At 38.6% G+C, this 14476-nt stretch overlaps 1 protein-coding gene across 22 annotated transcripts in view; it reads right to left on the bottom strand.

Moving 5' to 3' along the window:
• Positions 1-14476, bottom strand: part of LOC117962483 (neurexin-2-like) — a 431235-nt gene that overhangs the window by 17218 nt on the left and 399541 nt on the right. For 14 of the 22 annotated variants that reach the window (XM_059012180.1, XM_059012176.1, XM_059012178.1 and 11 more), the window contains one exon: positions 6150-6472. In XM_059012180.1, the coding sequence (XP_058868163.1) occupies positions 6150-6472 (323 nt within the window). Of the gene's footprint in view, positions 1-6125; positions 6473-14476 lie in introns of all 22 variants that reach the window. The other 8 variants (XM_059012175.1, XM_059012177.1, XM_059012170.1 and 5 more) reach the window with 1 other exon arrangement.

Here is a 14476-nt window from a genome sequence, read left to right as displayed (position 1 = left end):
ATGAGTGAAATAACATGAGTGGAATAACATGAGTGGGATCATGTGAGTGGGATAACATGCGTGGAATAACATGAGTGGGATAACATGCTTACCGGGACTAGTTTTGAATGTGCCTTTGCTTACATTTCAATCACTGTGACTGAGAAAGAATGAATCTTGGTTATAAATCTCCCTCCCGACCTGTGAGGGCGCTGTGTAAAGGGAACAGTGTGCCCCGGGCTGGATGGTTTGACAGTTCATTCTAGGGTCAGTCGGAAGCCGATCATCCAGGAAGGGGGCGGAGTCACAATGCCAGAAGTCAATGCGGTAGGCGATGTGTCAGTCATGGATTGGAGGATTGCACTCGTTATCGAAGTGGGTGTGACTGAGGGTATATCAGGGGATGTGACAAAGTGATCTGTTCCTTTTGTTATGGTTGTGAACGGAGTGCTGACGAACCATGAACCAACCGTGAGTGTTTTCTATTTGATTTGTGTGTTATTCACCATGTCTGATTTGTACTTATTAGACAGCTAACACACGGGAGCTGTTGCTATGAAGCCAGCATTTAACCTGGATTACAATACTGCACTGAGCATTATTTATTGTGTATTCACCACTGGCACTGGAGCCCTGTGAAAAGGGTGTGGAGCCATGCATGTCCATTGCTTGTACTTATTATTTTGGGACTGAAACCCAGTATTGTTTAGCTATGCAAATACACATTGGTGTGTATTTGTCAGTACCATTATTTAACTGCCAGAAGAGCCAAATAAAGCTCTATTTAACTGTGAACATTGTTTGGACTGTCTGTGTTGTACACTGCATCACCTCTACACCTGCGCACTACAGACCACTTTGCCACAATCACATATAAAAAGTGTGTGAATCTTCAATGGCAGTGTTGCCCTAAAATGGCAATAGATTAAACTCTATATACCAAACGCCAAGCAATAAGAAAAATAAATAACACATTTTAACAAAAAATATCCTAACCACATTCCACAAAAGGACTCCTCCATGCTGATTATGGGGAAGTGAGGGAGGGGAAACATATTAGGGTTGCGCTGTGGAAGATTTGTGCACGGAAGCCTTCTGGATTCTTTTCAGAAGCAGTTTTTGCGTATTGCGTGTGTGTATACATTTTTTTTGTTCGAACGTTGCCACTCAGCTGCGGTGTATTCATACAGACAAAGAGCTGTCATTTGGTGCTGATAGGGGACAACCATTCACACAGGAGCTGTCCACAGGATTATGGTGCTGAAACTAGGCAGACACCACTAATTTGCTAGGGTCCTGTCCCCTACAGCAAGAAGCGCGACCTGTCTTTGGGAGCGACGTCACACGCAGACCCAAGTTCATTACAAATAAGCCTCAAATAAGCTGAAAACATTGCTGGCGTCACTATACTTGAGTATAGTTTCTCTGTCTCCTCCAGGCAGACCAGGAGTGACATTATATAAACTAGCTGTCAACTGAACTTAACACTGGGTGGCCTTGCTTGTTTCTTTATAGCAGGTGGTGTAACCTGGTGTGGCAAGGTGCCCTTCCCTTTTATTACTTATGTGTTATTATTCATATGTGTTTTATTATTATTTGCATCATTATTATTATGTATTGTATTTGTGTGCGGACGGACGAAAGCCGTCTGACATTATTGTTTAGAAGTGTAGCTGGTGGGGATGGGGTTAAATCCCTAGCCCAGAAAAGCCTGTGGGAATGTGGCTGAAGCCTTAATAAGGTAATTGTCTAATGGGTAATTAAGGCTCCAGCCACAGTATAAAAGACCCACTCCGAGCTCAGACAATTATTATTATTATTTATTTCTTAGCAGAAGCCCTTATCCAGGGCGACTTACAATTGTTACGAGCTATCACATTATTTATTTATACAATTACCCATTTCTACAGTTGGGTTTTTTACTGGAGCAAGCTAGGTAAAGTAACTTGATCAAGGGTACAGCAGCAGTGTCCCCCACCTGGGATTGAACCCACGACCCTCCGGTCAAGAGTCCAGAGCCCTTTACCTAGATTGCTCCAGTAAAAACCCAACTGTATAAATGGGTAATTGTATGTAATCATGTGATATTTTGTAACAATTGTAAGTCGCCCTGGATAAGGGTGTCTGCTAAATAAATAATAATAATAAATAAGGAGGGGACATTTAAACAATATCACCATTTATCTGGAAGCTACTTGTTTTTTTTAAGAAAGAAGGGAGAGACAGAACAAAAGAAAGGAGGAAAGGAAAGAAGGAAATTAAGAAGAAAAGAAAGAAGGAAAGAAAGAAGAAAGACAAATAAATAAAAAAAGGAAAACAGAGAAAGAAAGGGCAACCTATATAGCATTTGCGAAATAAAACTGAAAAGCATTTAAAACTGAAGGGTTGGGTGAATATAGCAGGTGTTTTGTCCTGTACTGTGTGTGTGTGTCGCTCACTACAGAGAACTGGAAGGGATAGAAAATCAATTTGCATCTATAGGACTGGTTCTCACCCCAGGCCGCTAGACGCTATAGCACAGCTGCTTTGTTATGCAAATTCCTAACAGAGATTTCACGACCTGCTGCTTAACTTCTGATAGCCTATTGGTGGATTGGGAGGCAGGGGGCGGGGCTAAGCGGGTCGTGTTGGGACTTGGGGAGTCGCTAATTAACACTTCAAACAGGATTCAGTAGTGGTGGATGTGTTTGGGGGTGGAAGGGTGTGCATTTTTTGCATGCGGTAGATGAAAACGAATTAAGCTGAAGTAAGTCACTGCGTGGGAAGCGCATCTCCTGGGAGGTCTCTGTTTTTTCAATACTCTGAATAAAAAAAGATATGTGTTCAATTGTGTACTGTTTGCAGGATACTTGATTTGGGTCAGATGCCGTGTCACAGGTTCTAACAGTTTTTGCAGTAGCGTTTTAAGTGGCACTAATTAAAGTACATGGGGCTGACAAAACCGTTCTAATTTCTACTTTCAACTTTGTAGATCTCACATTTTCCTATATATGAAAGATGCACACATTAAGGCAAATTTGATTTGTTTTAATATTACTTTCTTTGAAGTTATTCGTGAAGTTATCAATCCTCCCTCACAGATACTACCCATACGTAAATTATTTATTTGCCAGTACAGGGAGGGCTTAGGTCGGCCAGGGTATCCTCGGCTCACCACGCACCAGAGACCCCTGTGGTCTGTCCGGGCACCTGCAGGCTTGCCTATAAGCTGCCCAGAGCTGCGTTGTCCTCCGATGTTGTAGCTCTGAGGCGGCTGCACGGTGGGCCTGCAGCGTGAAAAAGAAGTGGTCGGCTGACGGCACACGCTTCGGTGGACAGCGCGAGTTCGTCTTTGCTGCTCCCGAGTCAGCACGTGGGTGGTAGCGGGTGAGCTGAGCTTAAAAATAATTGGACATTCCAAATTGGGAGAAAAATGATAACAAATAAAAGAAATTGGTGACTACTAAATAAAAAAAAAGACTCTTCTTTTGTACTCTCCCGGGTCATCAACGCAGCAGTAAAAACGACAATATGTTCTACAAAACTCAGAAAGCAGCTGTTTAAAACTTAGGAAAGCCTTTATTGAGCTCCGTATGGAATCAAGCATAGTCCAGGGAATAATCCTGACACCTTTTATATCTGAAACAGACACCCACAGACTTATTCCACCCCACAAAAAAAGCGAAACTAATTAAATTTCTGCACAGTTCGTCTGTTACTTAAGCACAGAACACCCACGACTATTTATAATTATCACTGCAGGACACCTGAACAAACCTTATTTCTTATTTTAGCCAGTGCTATAATTAGGGCTTCTGACTTTTCTACTCTCCTTTAAGAATTCAACTCATACCTGTTAAGTGCTCTATCTCAATCCCAACTGAGAAACGTGTTAATAGTATCATTGATTTAATTTACGTTTTTTTGTCTGTGAAACAACTAAACTGGCTTTTAAATTGGCCTTAATTTCGGATTAACAAGCAGAACGTATAAACGAGATCGCAACATGTTTATAAACGACTAATCTTCATTCAAGCTATAATGAAATAGAAAGTGTTTTATGCTGGGCACACTTTATTACAGTCGTTCTGCGTGACTGTATTCACATTAATAAAGAAGAGTCGCTTCTGCTTTGAAATGAAAAAGTAAGACTTACGATAAAATCCCATTTAGTTGTGTCATAGAAAAAACCCCGTAAATGAAATCAATTTTAGTATTAGCACGTTTCTCAGTGTGTGATTGAGAGACACGGATGGCTCAACAGGTATCAATTGAATTTTTAAAGGACAGTAGAAAATTCGGCGGAACACACTGAAAATCAGAAGCCCTAACTATAATAAATCTTACCTGCCATGCACTTCAATAAGCTACACAGGTACAGTTATACAAGAAATCCATGTTGCTGAAAAATACTGGGTTTAAAAACCTTTGTTTGCAAATAATACTTTTCGGTAGCGTTGCACTTTCTTAGTCACTTAGGAATTGAAACTGCCCCCAGCGCCTTCTTTCTTGTCCTTAACCAACCAGCTGCTTCCCTGATTGACTGACATACTAGCAGCCAGTAACATGACCCTGAAAGACAGGGGGTGACCCAGGAAGTGCAAGTGTAACAGATATCCTGAAAATAAGGCAGCAAAACTGAGAACTTTCTTTAGACCTAATGTAGTACCAGATGATGTGTTTTAAAATGTGAATACATGTGTTTCTGTCAAAATGCACATTTGAGGGCTATAATGAATGGAAGTACAGAAGAGGTTTATGGAACTATTTTCTTAGCCAATCAGTGTAAATGATCCGATGGTGAAAGGGCTGGCTTTCATTAGACAGGTGCCAATAGGGACCCAATCCTGAACTGAACTCCCCTCCCACCCCTGCCTGCCATTGAAACCTGCTCAACAGTGTGCCTTTATTCTGTCATAACTAGGGCTGTGGTTTTTTCATGGTAAAAAAAAAAAATGCTGTAAAATAGGTATTTCAAGATATTTCACGATTAAACATAAAATTCATGAAAATAGCGTTGTCACGTTTAAAATGGATCATTTTCTCTAGAGTTTCTATACAATAAGCTTTCCTAAATATTTAAATGCTAACTTGAAAAACGGTACATGTGAAATTGTCGAATATTTTTTTATGTCCACCTTTTAAAGAAAAACATAAATAAAATGTAATAAATAACAGACACATGAAATGTCTCCTTGTACTGGACAGAAATATTTCCGATCTTCGATGGAGCTGGTGCCTTTTTTATTGAAGACATTTTAAAGAGACTGTGCAGCTCTGTGCAGTGTGTGTTCAATCATTTACCGGAAGCAAACTAAACCAGCTTCCAGGTTCCTAAATGCAGTGTGACAGGCAGTGCATCAATAAGGCCAACGTTTGCTGTATTTTATGTGATTTACACTATTGTTTCCAAAATGTGAATTTCCACGGGGAACTACATATTACACAATGGGCAATGGGTACATTTCACCAAAATCGTGAAATCCATGAAAAGAAAATACAGCCTTAGCGATAGCAAATTAAATAATTATCCCTCATTCACCATGCGCCCACTCTCTCCCCTCCCAATACCCCACTCTCCCATCCAGCATGACTTGAACATCCCAGTAGACCTGCACCAGTCCTGTCATTCAGAACTACCCTCAATTACATTATTTAAGTAATCAACAGCTTGGTGTTCATAAATGGCTCCTCCCTTTTATCTGCATGGACAAGTCCTATAAGCAAACCTATAGATCTAGCTTATTCATGTTGTGATGAGAACTGTACTAGTTCATTCAGAGCAGATTTACCAGGGCGCTGGGCATAATATGCCAAAACAAGTTCTGAAACCCAGGGCTGGGAGCAGCAGGGCTTGTGGGACTTTCCAATCTTGCACCCTTTCTCCCAACTCCCCTCCCTGTATCACATTCCCTTCCATACCCCACTCTCCCTCTGGTTGCTATCTCCTATATCATGCACTCTCTATATCCCACTACCCTACTCTACACCACTGGTGCCCCAGATCCAACTCAAGGTCCTAAATGAGTTCAATCATTTATTGGGATACGTGGGTTGGAATGGATCACAAGAGTTGGAAATGAGCACCACTGCCCTAAACCCCCTCCCAGGTCCCCAGGCACCATGCACCCTCCTCCCCTCCCATCCCGTCCCCCGGTTGCTCTCACCTGATCCAGACTATCCCTGCTCACCTGAGCGATGCTGTCCCTCATGGTGGGCGAACGCTGCCTCCTGGTGGTGGTCGTGGCCATGGTCGTTGTGGTCTCCATGATTGTGGTGGACATGTCAGCCAGCGGGGTGGTGGATGTGGTGTCGGTGGTCAGGACTGAGGGCACCTCCCCGACCAGCCGCAGGTTCCCCTCGGCCCGCACGTTGGGGTCCCCCTCCGCGGCCAGCTTGAGGACCTGCAGGCCATTGTAGTAGAGCCCCGAGATCTGACCTTGGAAGGGGCGACCCCTTTCCTGACCCCCAATGTTAATCGCAGCCTGGCTGTTAAAGATGGTCAGCTGCCGTCCTGGAGAGCGCGCGAGAGAGAGAGAGAGAGAGAGAGAGAGAGAGAGAGAGAGAGAGAGAGAGAGAGAGAGAGAGAGAGAGAGAGAGAGAGAGCAGGGGGAGAGAGGAGCGTTAGAATCGCACTGGTAATGGAATTGATTTTAAGCCAGTTCAAAGAAACATTGTTCTTACCTCTTGCTAGCATTATCATCAGATAAATCATGGCTTTAAAATCAATTTGTTACCTTACTAGTACTAGCAAGATTATCACTGCTCCCCCTTTTCTTGTGTTGAAGAGGTTGTTATATCCTTGAATTCAATGCAGATGTTTCAAGCACATTGCCTCTACACCTCCAGCTGCATCCTGCTTCCTTATCACTCCATGGGTTGCAATTCAAACTCCAAAGCTTTAGCTGCAATCAAATCATGTGGATAGGATGAAGTAGAATGCAGCCGTTTATCCAGAGCAGGTGTGTCCAATCAATCACAGTCCTGGAGGGCCATTCCGCTCCAGGTTTAACAGGTAAAATTAGATCCTTAACTACTTCAGGGTCTGGATGGAGGTTTAATTGGTTCAGCAATTTAGAACAGAGTTGGAACAAAGACCAGGAGTGGAACTTTGGCCACCCTTGATCTAGAGCATTGTGTTTTGAAATATCTGCGTATTGCCAATTGATAGAAACAGACAGCTGAAGATTAAAACAAAAGGGGGGCCAGTAATAGCATTAATAAAGTAAAACATGGAAAGCACTCATTTCGAAGTGCTGTAAAAAAACAGCCCAAGCCCTTTTTGCATGGGGTTGGTTTCCCATAGAATTGCCACAACCCCCGTCTCCATCCCATTCCTTGATGGAGGGTCAGGTACAATCCCAGATCCGTAATGTCACCGTTTGGAATACAGTCTTACCAGCAATGTCCAGATTCCGAATTCCCAACTTGAATGAAATGCTGAGGTTTTAAAACTGGTTTTCTAACATCTATTGAACAAGAAGTCTCCATTCTGATTTCAGTGACGCCCAATAACAAGGTAATAACCACAATTGTAACTACGGGTGTAATAAGTGTGTAATTACATGTCCTGTCACGTTGTGTTACCATGTCAGTTAATGTTGTTCCCAAGACATTTCCATTTATTAGGGCAGCAGTGTGTTGTAGTGGTTAGGACTCTGGACTCGTGACCGGAAGGTCGTGGGTTCAATCCCTGGTAGGGGACACTGCTGCTGTACCCTTGAGCAAGGTACTTTACCTAGATTGCTTCAGTAAAAACCCAACTCTATAAATGGGTAATTGTATGTAAAAATAATGTTATATCTTGTAACAATTGTAAGTCGCCCTGGATAAGGACGTCTGCTAAGAAATAAATAATAATAATATATTTACATAGTATATACATGTTTACTTACACAGAATTACAATGTTATTAAGCATAGTTACAATTTAATTAAAGTATAATTCTTATACTTTAATTAAATATCATCTTTTTGATGGGTGTAGTAGATTATATATTCTCCTACTCTAATAAGCTACTCAAAGAAACATCAACTTGAACTAGATTGCAGTGTCAACAGACAATCTGAGCCTGTGCTTAATTTACTTTGATAATACAAAATGTAAAAAATTAAAACTAGTTCTTTACATCTTTGCAAACTAATTACTGCCTACTGGCGTAGTCTATCAGTCAGGCTAGGAGAAACTAAATACAAATTAATTTTAAAGAGAGGCTAGAAAAAAAGGGTTGCTAGCGGCTTCAATCGTTCTTTTAATTTGTTTTTAAATTTAAGTCTTTTCTCTCTCTCTCAATTTTTTTTTCAAGAAAGCGATTTAAGTTGAAAGGGGAAAGAAATACCTTCATTTTTTCCAACCACAAATATACAAGATTTAAGTGATATATTAATTCTGTCTGTGTTTAGTTGACATCAGAGATAATATATCATATCTCAGCAATTCTGTCTGTAGCTAAAAAAAATTACATTAATCATTACATGCAAATCACGGTTTTAACCAAAAAGTGTTTTTTGCCCACATCCAAAAAAATGAAATATTTACTATGGAAGTTATTTAATCTTTAATGGAAATTACCTTGTCCATCATAACATTCTTATTTTCCCATGCATATTCAATTATAGCTAGGCACACATTTTTGCCGAAGTAGCTGATTGATCTCAGAACTTTGTCAAGTTGAGTCTTTCACGTCTTTAAAGACAGGATGAATACACATGGAAGAAAATAGGACATTATGGTAGTTCTAGTAAAGGCGAAACAACTTCCATAGTAAATATTTCACCCCTTTCCCATCTTATATTGTCCTTTATAAATAAGCATTAGATTCTATTGTTTGATGATTATTTTTAGATTTCAATGTTCTCTCAAAACTATGCATTTGACCTAAATGCATAACATACATATACAATATATGGAACCGGTTGGTCCCTTTAAGTATAATCATATTATTTCAATTGACTGTACCTGCTTCAAAATTACCCTTGCGGTCTTTTCAGATCCATTAAGATACTTCATAACTCAAAAGAGCCACAATGGGGAGCTCAGTGAACTAAATGTGGCTCAAGAGATATTGGTTGGACAGCTCTTATTCAAGTGATGAAAAGTTTGAATGGATTTTGGGGACCTAACAAAATCTTTTTCATAAACCCTACATTCCCCAGCACTGGAGATGTGATGCAATAATAGCAGCTACCTCTCACATTTCATATTCAGCTGAGGGACAGAGATGCCTACCCACTGACAGCCCTGAAATGAGGAATAAGCTGAGCAATCACTGCAGAAAACAACGGCGACGCGGTCTCCCATCTGGGCTATTAATGCATCTATCTGTCACACACCTTAGAAGCTCAGATCAGATAAACAAAAGGCTGTCTGGGCTCGGATTTACAAGGGATAGGAGGGCGAGTGTGACATTGTTGGGGGAGTACTCACTCAATCATTAAACATTAAGCAGTTGCTAAACCTCTCACTTCGCTGCTGTCTCCTCATTGAATTCTAAAACACTCTCTAGTGCCTTGATGACTGGTAAGCACCCCATTCTTAGCTGCCTCACACTTTAATGTGTGGGTTTCAGCACCACAGAAATGGACAGCTCCATGATTTCAGCACCACAGAAATGGACAGCTCCATGTTCTATGTGGAATGTGCGTGGTTTCCATTTCAGCACTGTGCCGATGGACATCTTTGTACAATAAGTGTAGGCTTGCTTCTTTTTCCAGGGCTCACAGAATACCATATAAAATAACTCGCCTTTTAGAGAATATATTTGACTGGTTTTTCATTGGAACACAATGAAACCTGTTCATTATACAACAGGGTTTGCTGTTTCACTTTCAGTTTATGAGTTGTTTCTCATAGCTGAACTGTGATTGAGTGGGGCGGAGATACTGGGATCCAAAGCCAACAATAGGAAAGCATCTATTATGATTGACACCCGTTTAATTTGCTGTGACTTTCCTTAGCTTGGATATGGCATTAAGTTGCAAATCCCCTTAAAGCCAGTTAGAAAATCAGTCTGCTCTGACATTTCCATCTTTTTGAATTTGCAAAGAATACATTTGTTAAGAATACTGTAATGCCATTGTACCCATCATAACTCATAGCATTAGAGACATCATATCCTGTAATACAGAAGGATACACATGTCTTACAATCATGGAAAAAGATACAAGCCATCTGTTTTATAGCTTTTCAACAGCTGTTAGAAAACCAGTATTAAATACTCAGCTTTGAGTTCAGTTGGTATTGAGAAAACAACATAACAAAGGTTCCAAAAAAGGTTAAGAGCACAACGAACAAACATCAGTGCAGACATTTAACAAAACACATTTTGATAAGGCTTCTTATTCTGTCATTTTAATTCAATGTCACCAGGTGTATTCCCAAAGAGTAACATTATCGATCTGTACTGTAATACTAACCTGACAACTGTAATTGCATCTACAGCTATGGCCACAGCGAACCCTTTATAGCTTTGTAGTCTGAGGCCATAGTTATAACAAGAATGACAGTGCTAGTGGAATGGCATTATGGGGCAAATTCTATGTCTTAAAAAGGGGAGGGCACAGTAAAGGGCCACTTTTGAGTTATATATATAGCCTCATCTATAGGTCAGATTCAATATTCTTAACATATAAGGAAGCAACCTTCTTATATAAAAAGCTGTCAAGTTTTTCTGGAGTAATACAGACAATCTTTTATAAGACCAGGATGAGTTAAGCATTCATAACACACGTCTTGTTTTATTCAAAGTCTATTGCAGGCAAGCATGCTTGATATTTGATTTTCTGGGAAGAAAACACATCGATTCACCACGGAAGCAATAAACGTTAAAGGGACATTTGAGTCTTCCCAATTGATCAGTAATTTTCAAAGTTAAGAAAAGAGAAAAGATTTAGACCTTTTTGTTGTCGGTTTGTTTTAGAGTCATGAGTTTTTAACCCTCTGAGTTTTTAGTTTTGTTTTTTTTTTATATAAAAATAGTTAGCATTTATTTAGCTATTTATTTATTTGTTATTTTTTGTATTATAATCACCTCACCCCCTCCCTCCCCATCACCCAAGTTGGGTGTATTTTTGTTTTTGTTGATTTTTAAAAAAAATAATTTGTCATCATCAACCTCATTTAAGTGCTAATTGTTATTTATCTCGTTAAAAAGGGTGCAGAATTGGGGCTTGGATTTAATGAACAACATGAGTTTTGAACCCCTCACTCTTTTTAGAATCCCCCTTACCCACAACCCATGCCAATCAGAAATAACATTCTCAAACGTTCCTACACATTACTTTGAAAACTTTCTGAATGTGCTATAGTGCATCTATAATTTCTCCCCCCTTTCTTAATTCCATACAGGGAATATACAAATATAGGTTTATAAATAATAACAAAGAGTAATGTTTTAATGTCATTCCATTTTTTTAATTTCTCTTACATGGTGTTTACAATCATTCTGGGAGGGGTCCTGTTGTATCAATATTTAAAAATTCCTCTGCCTTTATCTGTCTGGAGATTCCTAAATTCCAGGACTGAACAGCTCTCCTCTTTTTAAATCAGGTGACTTTTCTCCACCTAATCCAAGCATTACAGATTTAGAGAACTTAATATTGAAGCAACATAACAAAGAAATATTCAAAATGACTGCAAATATCATTCCAGTAAGAAGTTAGCAATATAGAAATATCACCATAAGTTCTTACATTAGTCACAATACATTAGTTGGGATACCTGTCATGTCTCATATTAAATCACCACCAGTCAAGGTCAGTTAGGCACTCCCAAATTGTTTGTTTCTAATATTAATGTGGAATTTTCCCTCAAACAAAGGACTTGGAAATATGGATCGTTGAATATAAATATAAAAATAAATCAGTTTTGTGAGATCATTTTTGAAATCTCTACATAACTGGATGAGAATGAATGAATCAAACTGCATTAAAACACATGGGACTGATGTACAAGTGATACATCAGTGTTGTATGAGTGTCCCATTTCAGCACCACAACAATGGACAGATCCCTTAGTCTGGAGCCAAAGGCTACAATTATGGCACACTTAAGCAAGACACGAGTGCTGTTTTTGAGTATTGAATAATCCTAGTAAATTTGTGGATGGGTAAAGTCTTAGCCTGCTATTCTCCTAAAGAAAGAATGACACTTTGGCTGAATTGATTATTTCTTATGTGGACTACAGCTATAAAACTAATCAAACTGTAGCCTAAATGCCATTGGAAGACAAAAAGTCAGATTTGAAATGGTTGGGATGGGGGGGAGTTGAATAGACATGCTGAATATTCATTAAATCCAGCAGCCCTTGGATATAGAAGCACCCACTGAATTTAGTATTTCAGTATTTATCCCTCTTTATGAATCGAGTTTGTTTCAGTTTGCTGTTAGGTGGTTAAATTCTGCTTAAGTTTTTTTTAAAGCATTAAGTTAATACTTTAACCCTTTGAGTCCAAAAATGCCCCCCTCCAAACAATCCACCCCCCCTCCCACCCTTAAGTCTTACCCCAACGTGGGCAGAATCCAAACCATCAGAAAGCACTAGGACCCAGTGTTTTGTGTTGGTCTGAACTGGTGTGCTTGGAACTGGTAAATCAAAACCTATTAAAATGCCTTCCAAAAAAGTGATATCGTTTCTCCCATTGTTGTCTGAAAAAAGTCAGCAAGACTGAAAATGTGATTGAATAATGAATTGAATTCAGTTCAGATATATATATATATATATATATATATATATATATATATATATATATATATATATATATATATATATATATATATATATATATAAAAGCCAGCCTAACATCGGTGGTTTCTTCGCGAGTCATTTTAATTGATTTTTTTTTCATTATGTTATGGTGTTTACAATCTGACCTTAGAGCTGATTTGAGCTTGTCTAGAGTGGTTCTGTTGGGCCAATATAAATAATTACACATTTTAATTGGAATCTGTCTTTTAGTGCCAGAACAGCCTTCCATTCAAATAAACTATCTATCTATCTATCTATCTATCTATCTATCTATCTATCTATCGTCATGGTCAAAAGTTTTGCATCACCCTATAGAATTAACTAATTTTGCTTCATAAAGTGGAATGAAACCTGCTGAATAATGTTACATATTGAATTACATACCGCTTTGTAGTTTTCCATATACTTAAAGTAAAGCTGACACATTGAAAAATATGACATTTCTAAATCTAACATGAAATACTGTACTACTATTATGACTTCCGGTTTTCAATGTATTGTGGATTATTACCTGCCTAATATTAGGAATTAATTTTCGTGATGTAGGAAGAGGTACAGGGACAATAGGAAGAAAAAAAAGTTTATATGAGGATTCAAAAGACAGGCAAATATTTTTTTCATTATTAGTTGAAAACATAATAAAAGAAAAATGGAAGTTATCAAATTAGAAAGAAATCATCTTTTTATTTGTTAGCTTGCAGTTCCAAAGCACTTTTTTCCTACAAATGGCTTCACACCACCAGCCCTCAACTCAACAGCGCCCACCGAGGGAAAGAAAGGGAACCAGACTTTTCAACCACCATCAGCACCCAAAACAAAAACACGATTACCACTTTCTAGAACATTTAGTACTCAAAGGGTTAAAGGAACTACCTAGATCTCCGTCTTTAAAAAAAAAAAGAATTGATAAAAAAACAGTCCCTTTAACTTTTAAAGAGTTTTTTTGGTTTAAATAAATATATAAATAGCAAAACCATGACAACATTTCTTGAAAAAGGTATTCTCTATTTACAAACAGTTTATTAAATAGCCGTGTTAAAGGAAGTTATTGAGAGATTATGTTAAGGTTATTTATGATGTTTAGAGCTATAGGAAAAAGTGCAGCATCCCATCAGCTAGTAGAAGCTTAACCAGTTTCTTGTCCCCCTCTTGGTACGTTTTTGAATGCATAAGAAAAGCAATTAGCAAACTAATGGGGACAATTGCGTACTGATCAATTTGATCAAAAGACAGCTGTTGATCTGGCTAGCCCATATTTTCTTATATAATGACGTTACAAGCTCTTACGAATTAAGCTAATGTTCAAAAGGGGGAGGTCTTTTCAAACATTGGAGAATGGGCAATTTCAGCACCTCAGCAATGGACAGCTCCCTATATCTGTTTGCGATCTTATTTCACCAATTCAAAAAGTTATTTTTAAAACTAATATTAAAAGGTAGATGTTTGTGAAAATGCTATTGCCTACAGCAAGATCTGAACCCTTAGAAAAGATCACTTCAAAAGGGACTGACCAAAAATGGAAAAGTATTGATAGAACTAATATGCTTTGCTATTGAAAAATAGTACTAGCTATCTTACTGATTGTTCATTAATATGTTTGTCATATGCAGTTTAATGTACATGTACAACACATTGCAATAATTAAAGATGCTAAAAATCAGTAGAAAATGTGAGTGATATTAACTGGATAAAACCAAATGATATTATCAGTCTCATTACATTATGGCCAATGAGTCATTATTAATCAGACATTAACAGGATGGGCTGCAGTGTA

This window comes from Acipenser ruthenus, chromosome 43 (genome assembly GCF_902713425.1).
Source record: "Acipenser ruthenus chromosome 43, fAciRut3.2 maternal haplotype, whole genome shotgun sequence".
Taxonomy (NCBI): Eukaryota; Metazoa; Chordata; class Actinopteri; order Acipenseriformes; family Acipenseridae; genus Acipenser; species Acipenser ruthenus.
Note: the sequence above shows the minus strand (reverse complement) of the source record. Positions and strands in the feature narration are given on the sequence as shown.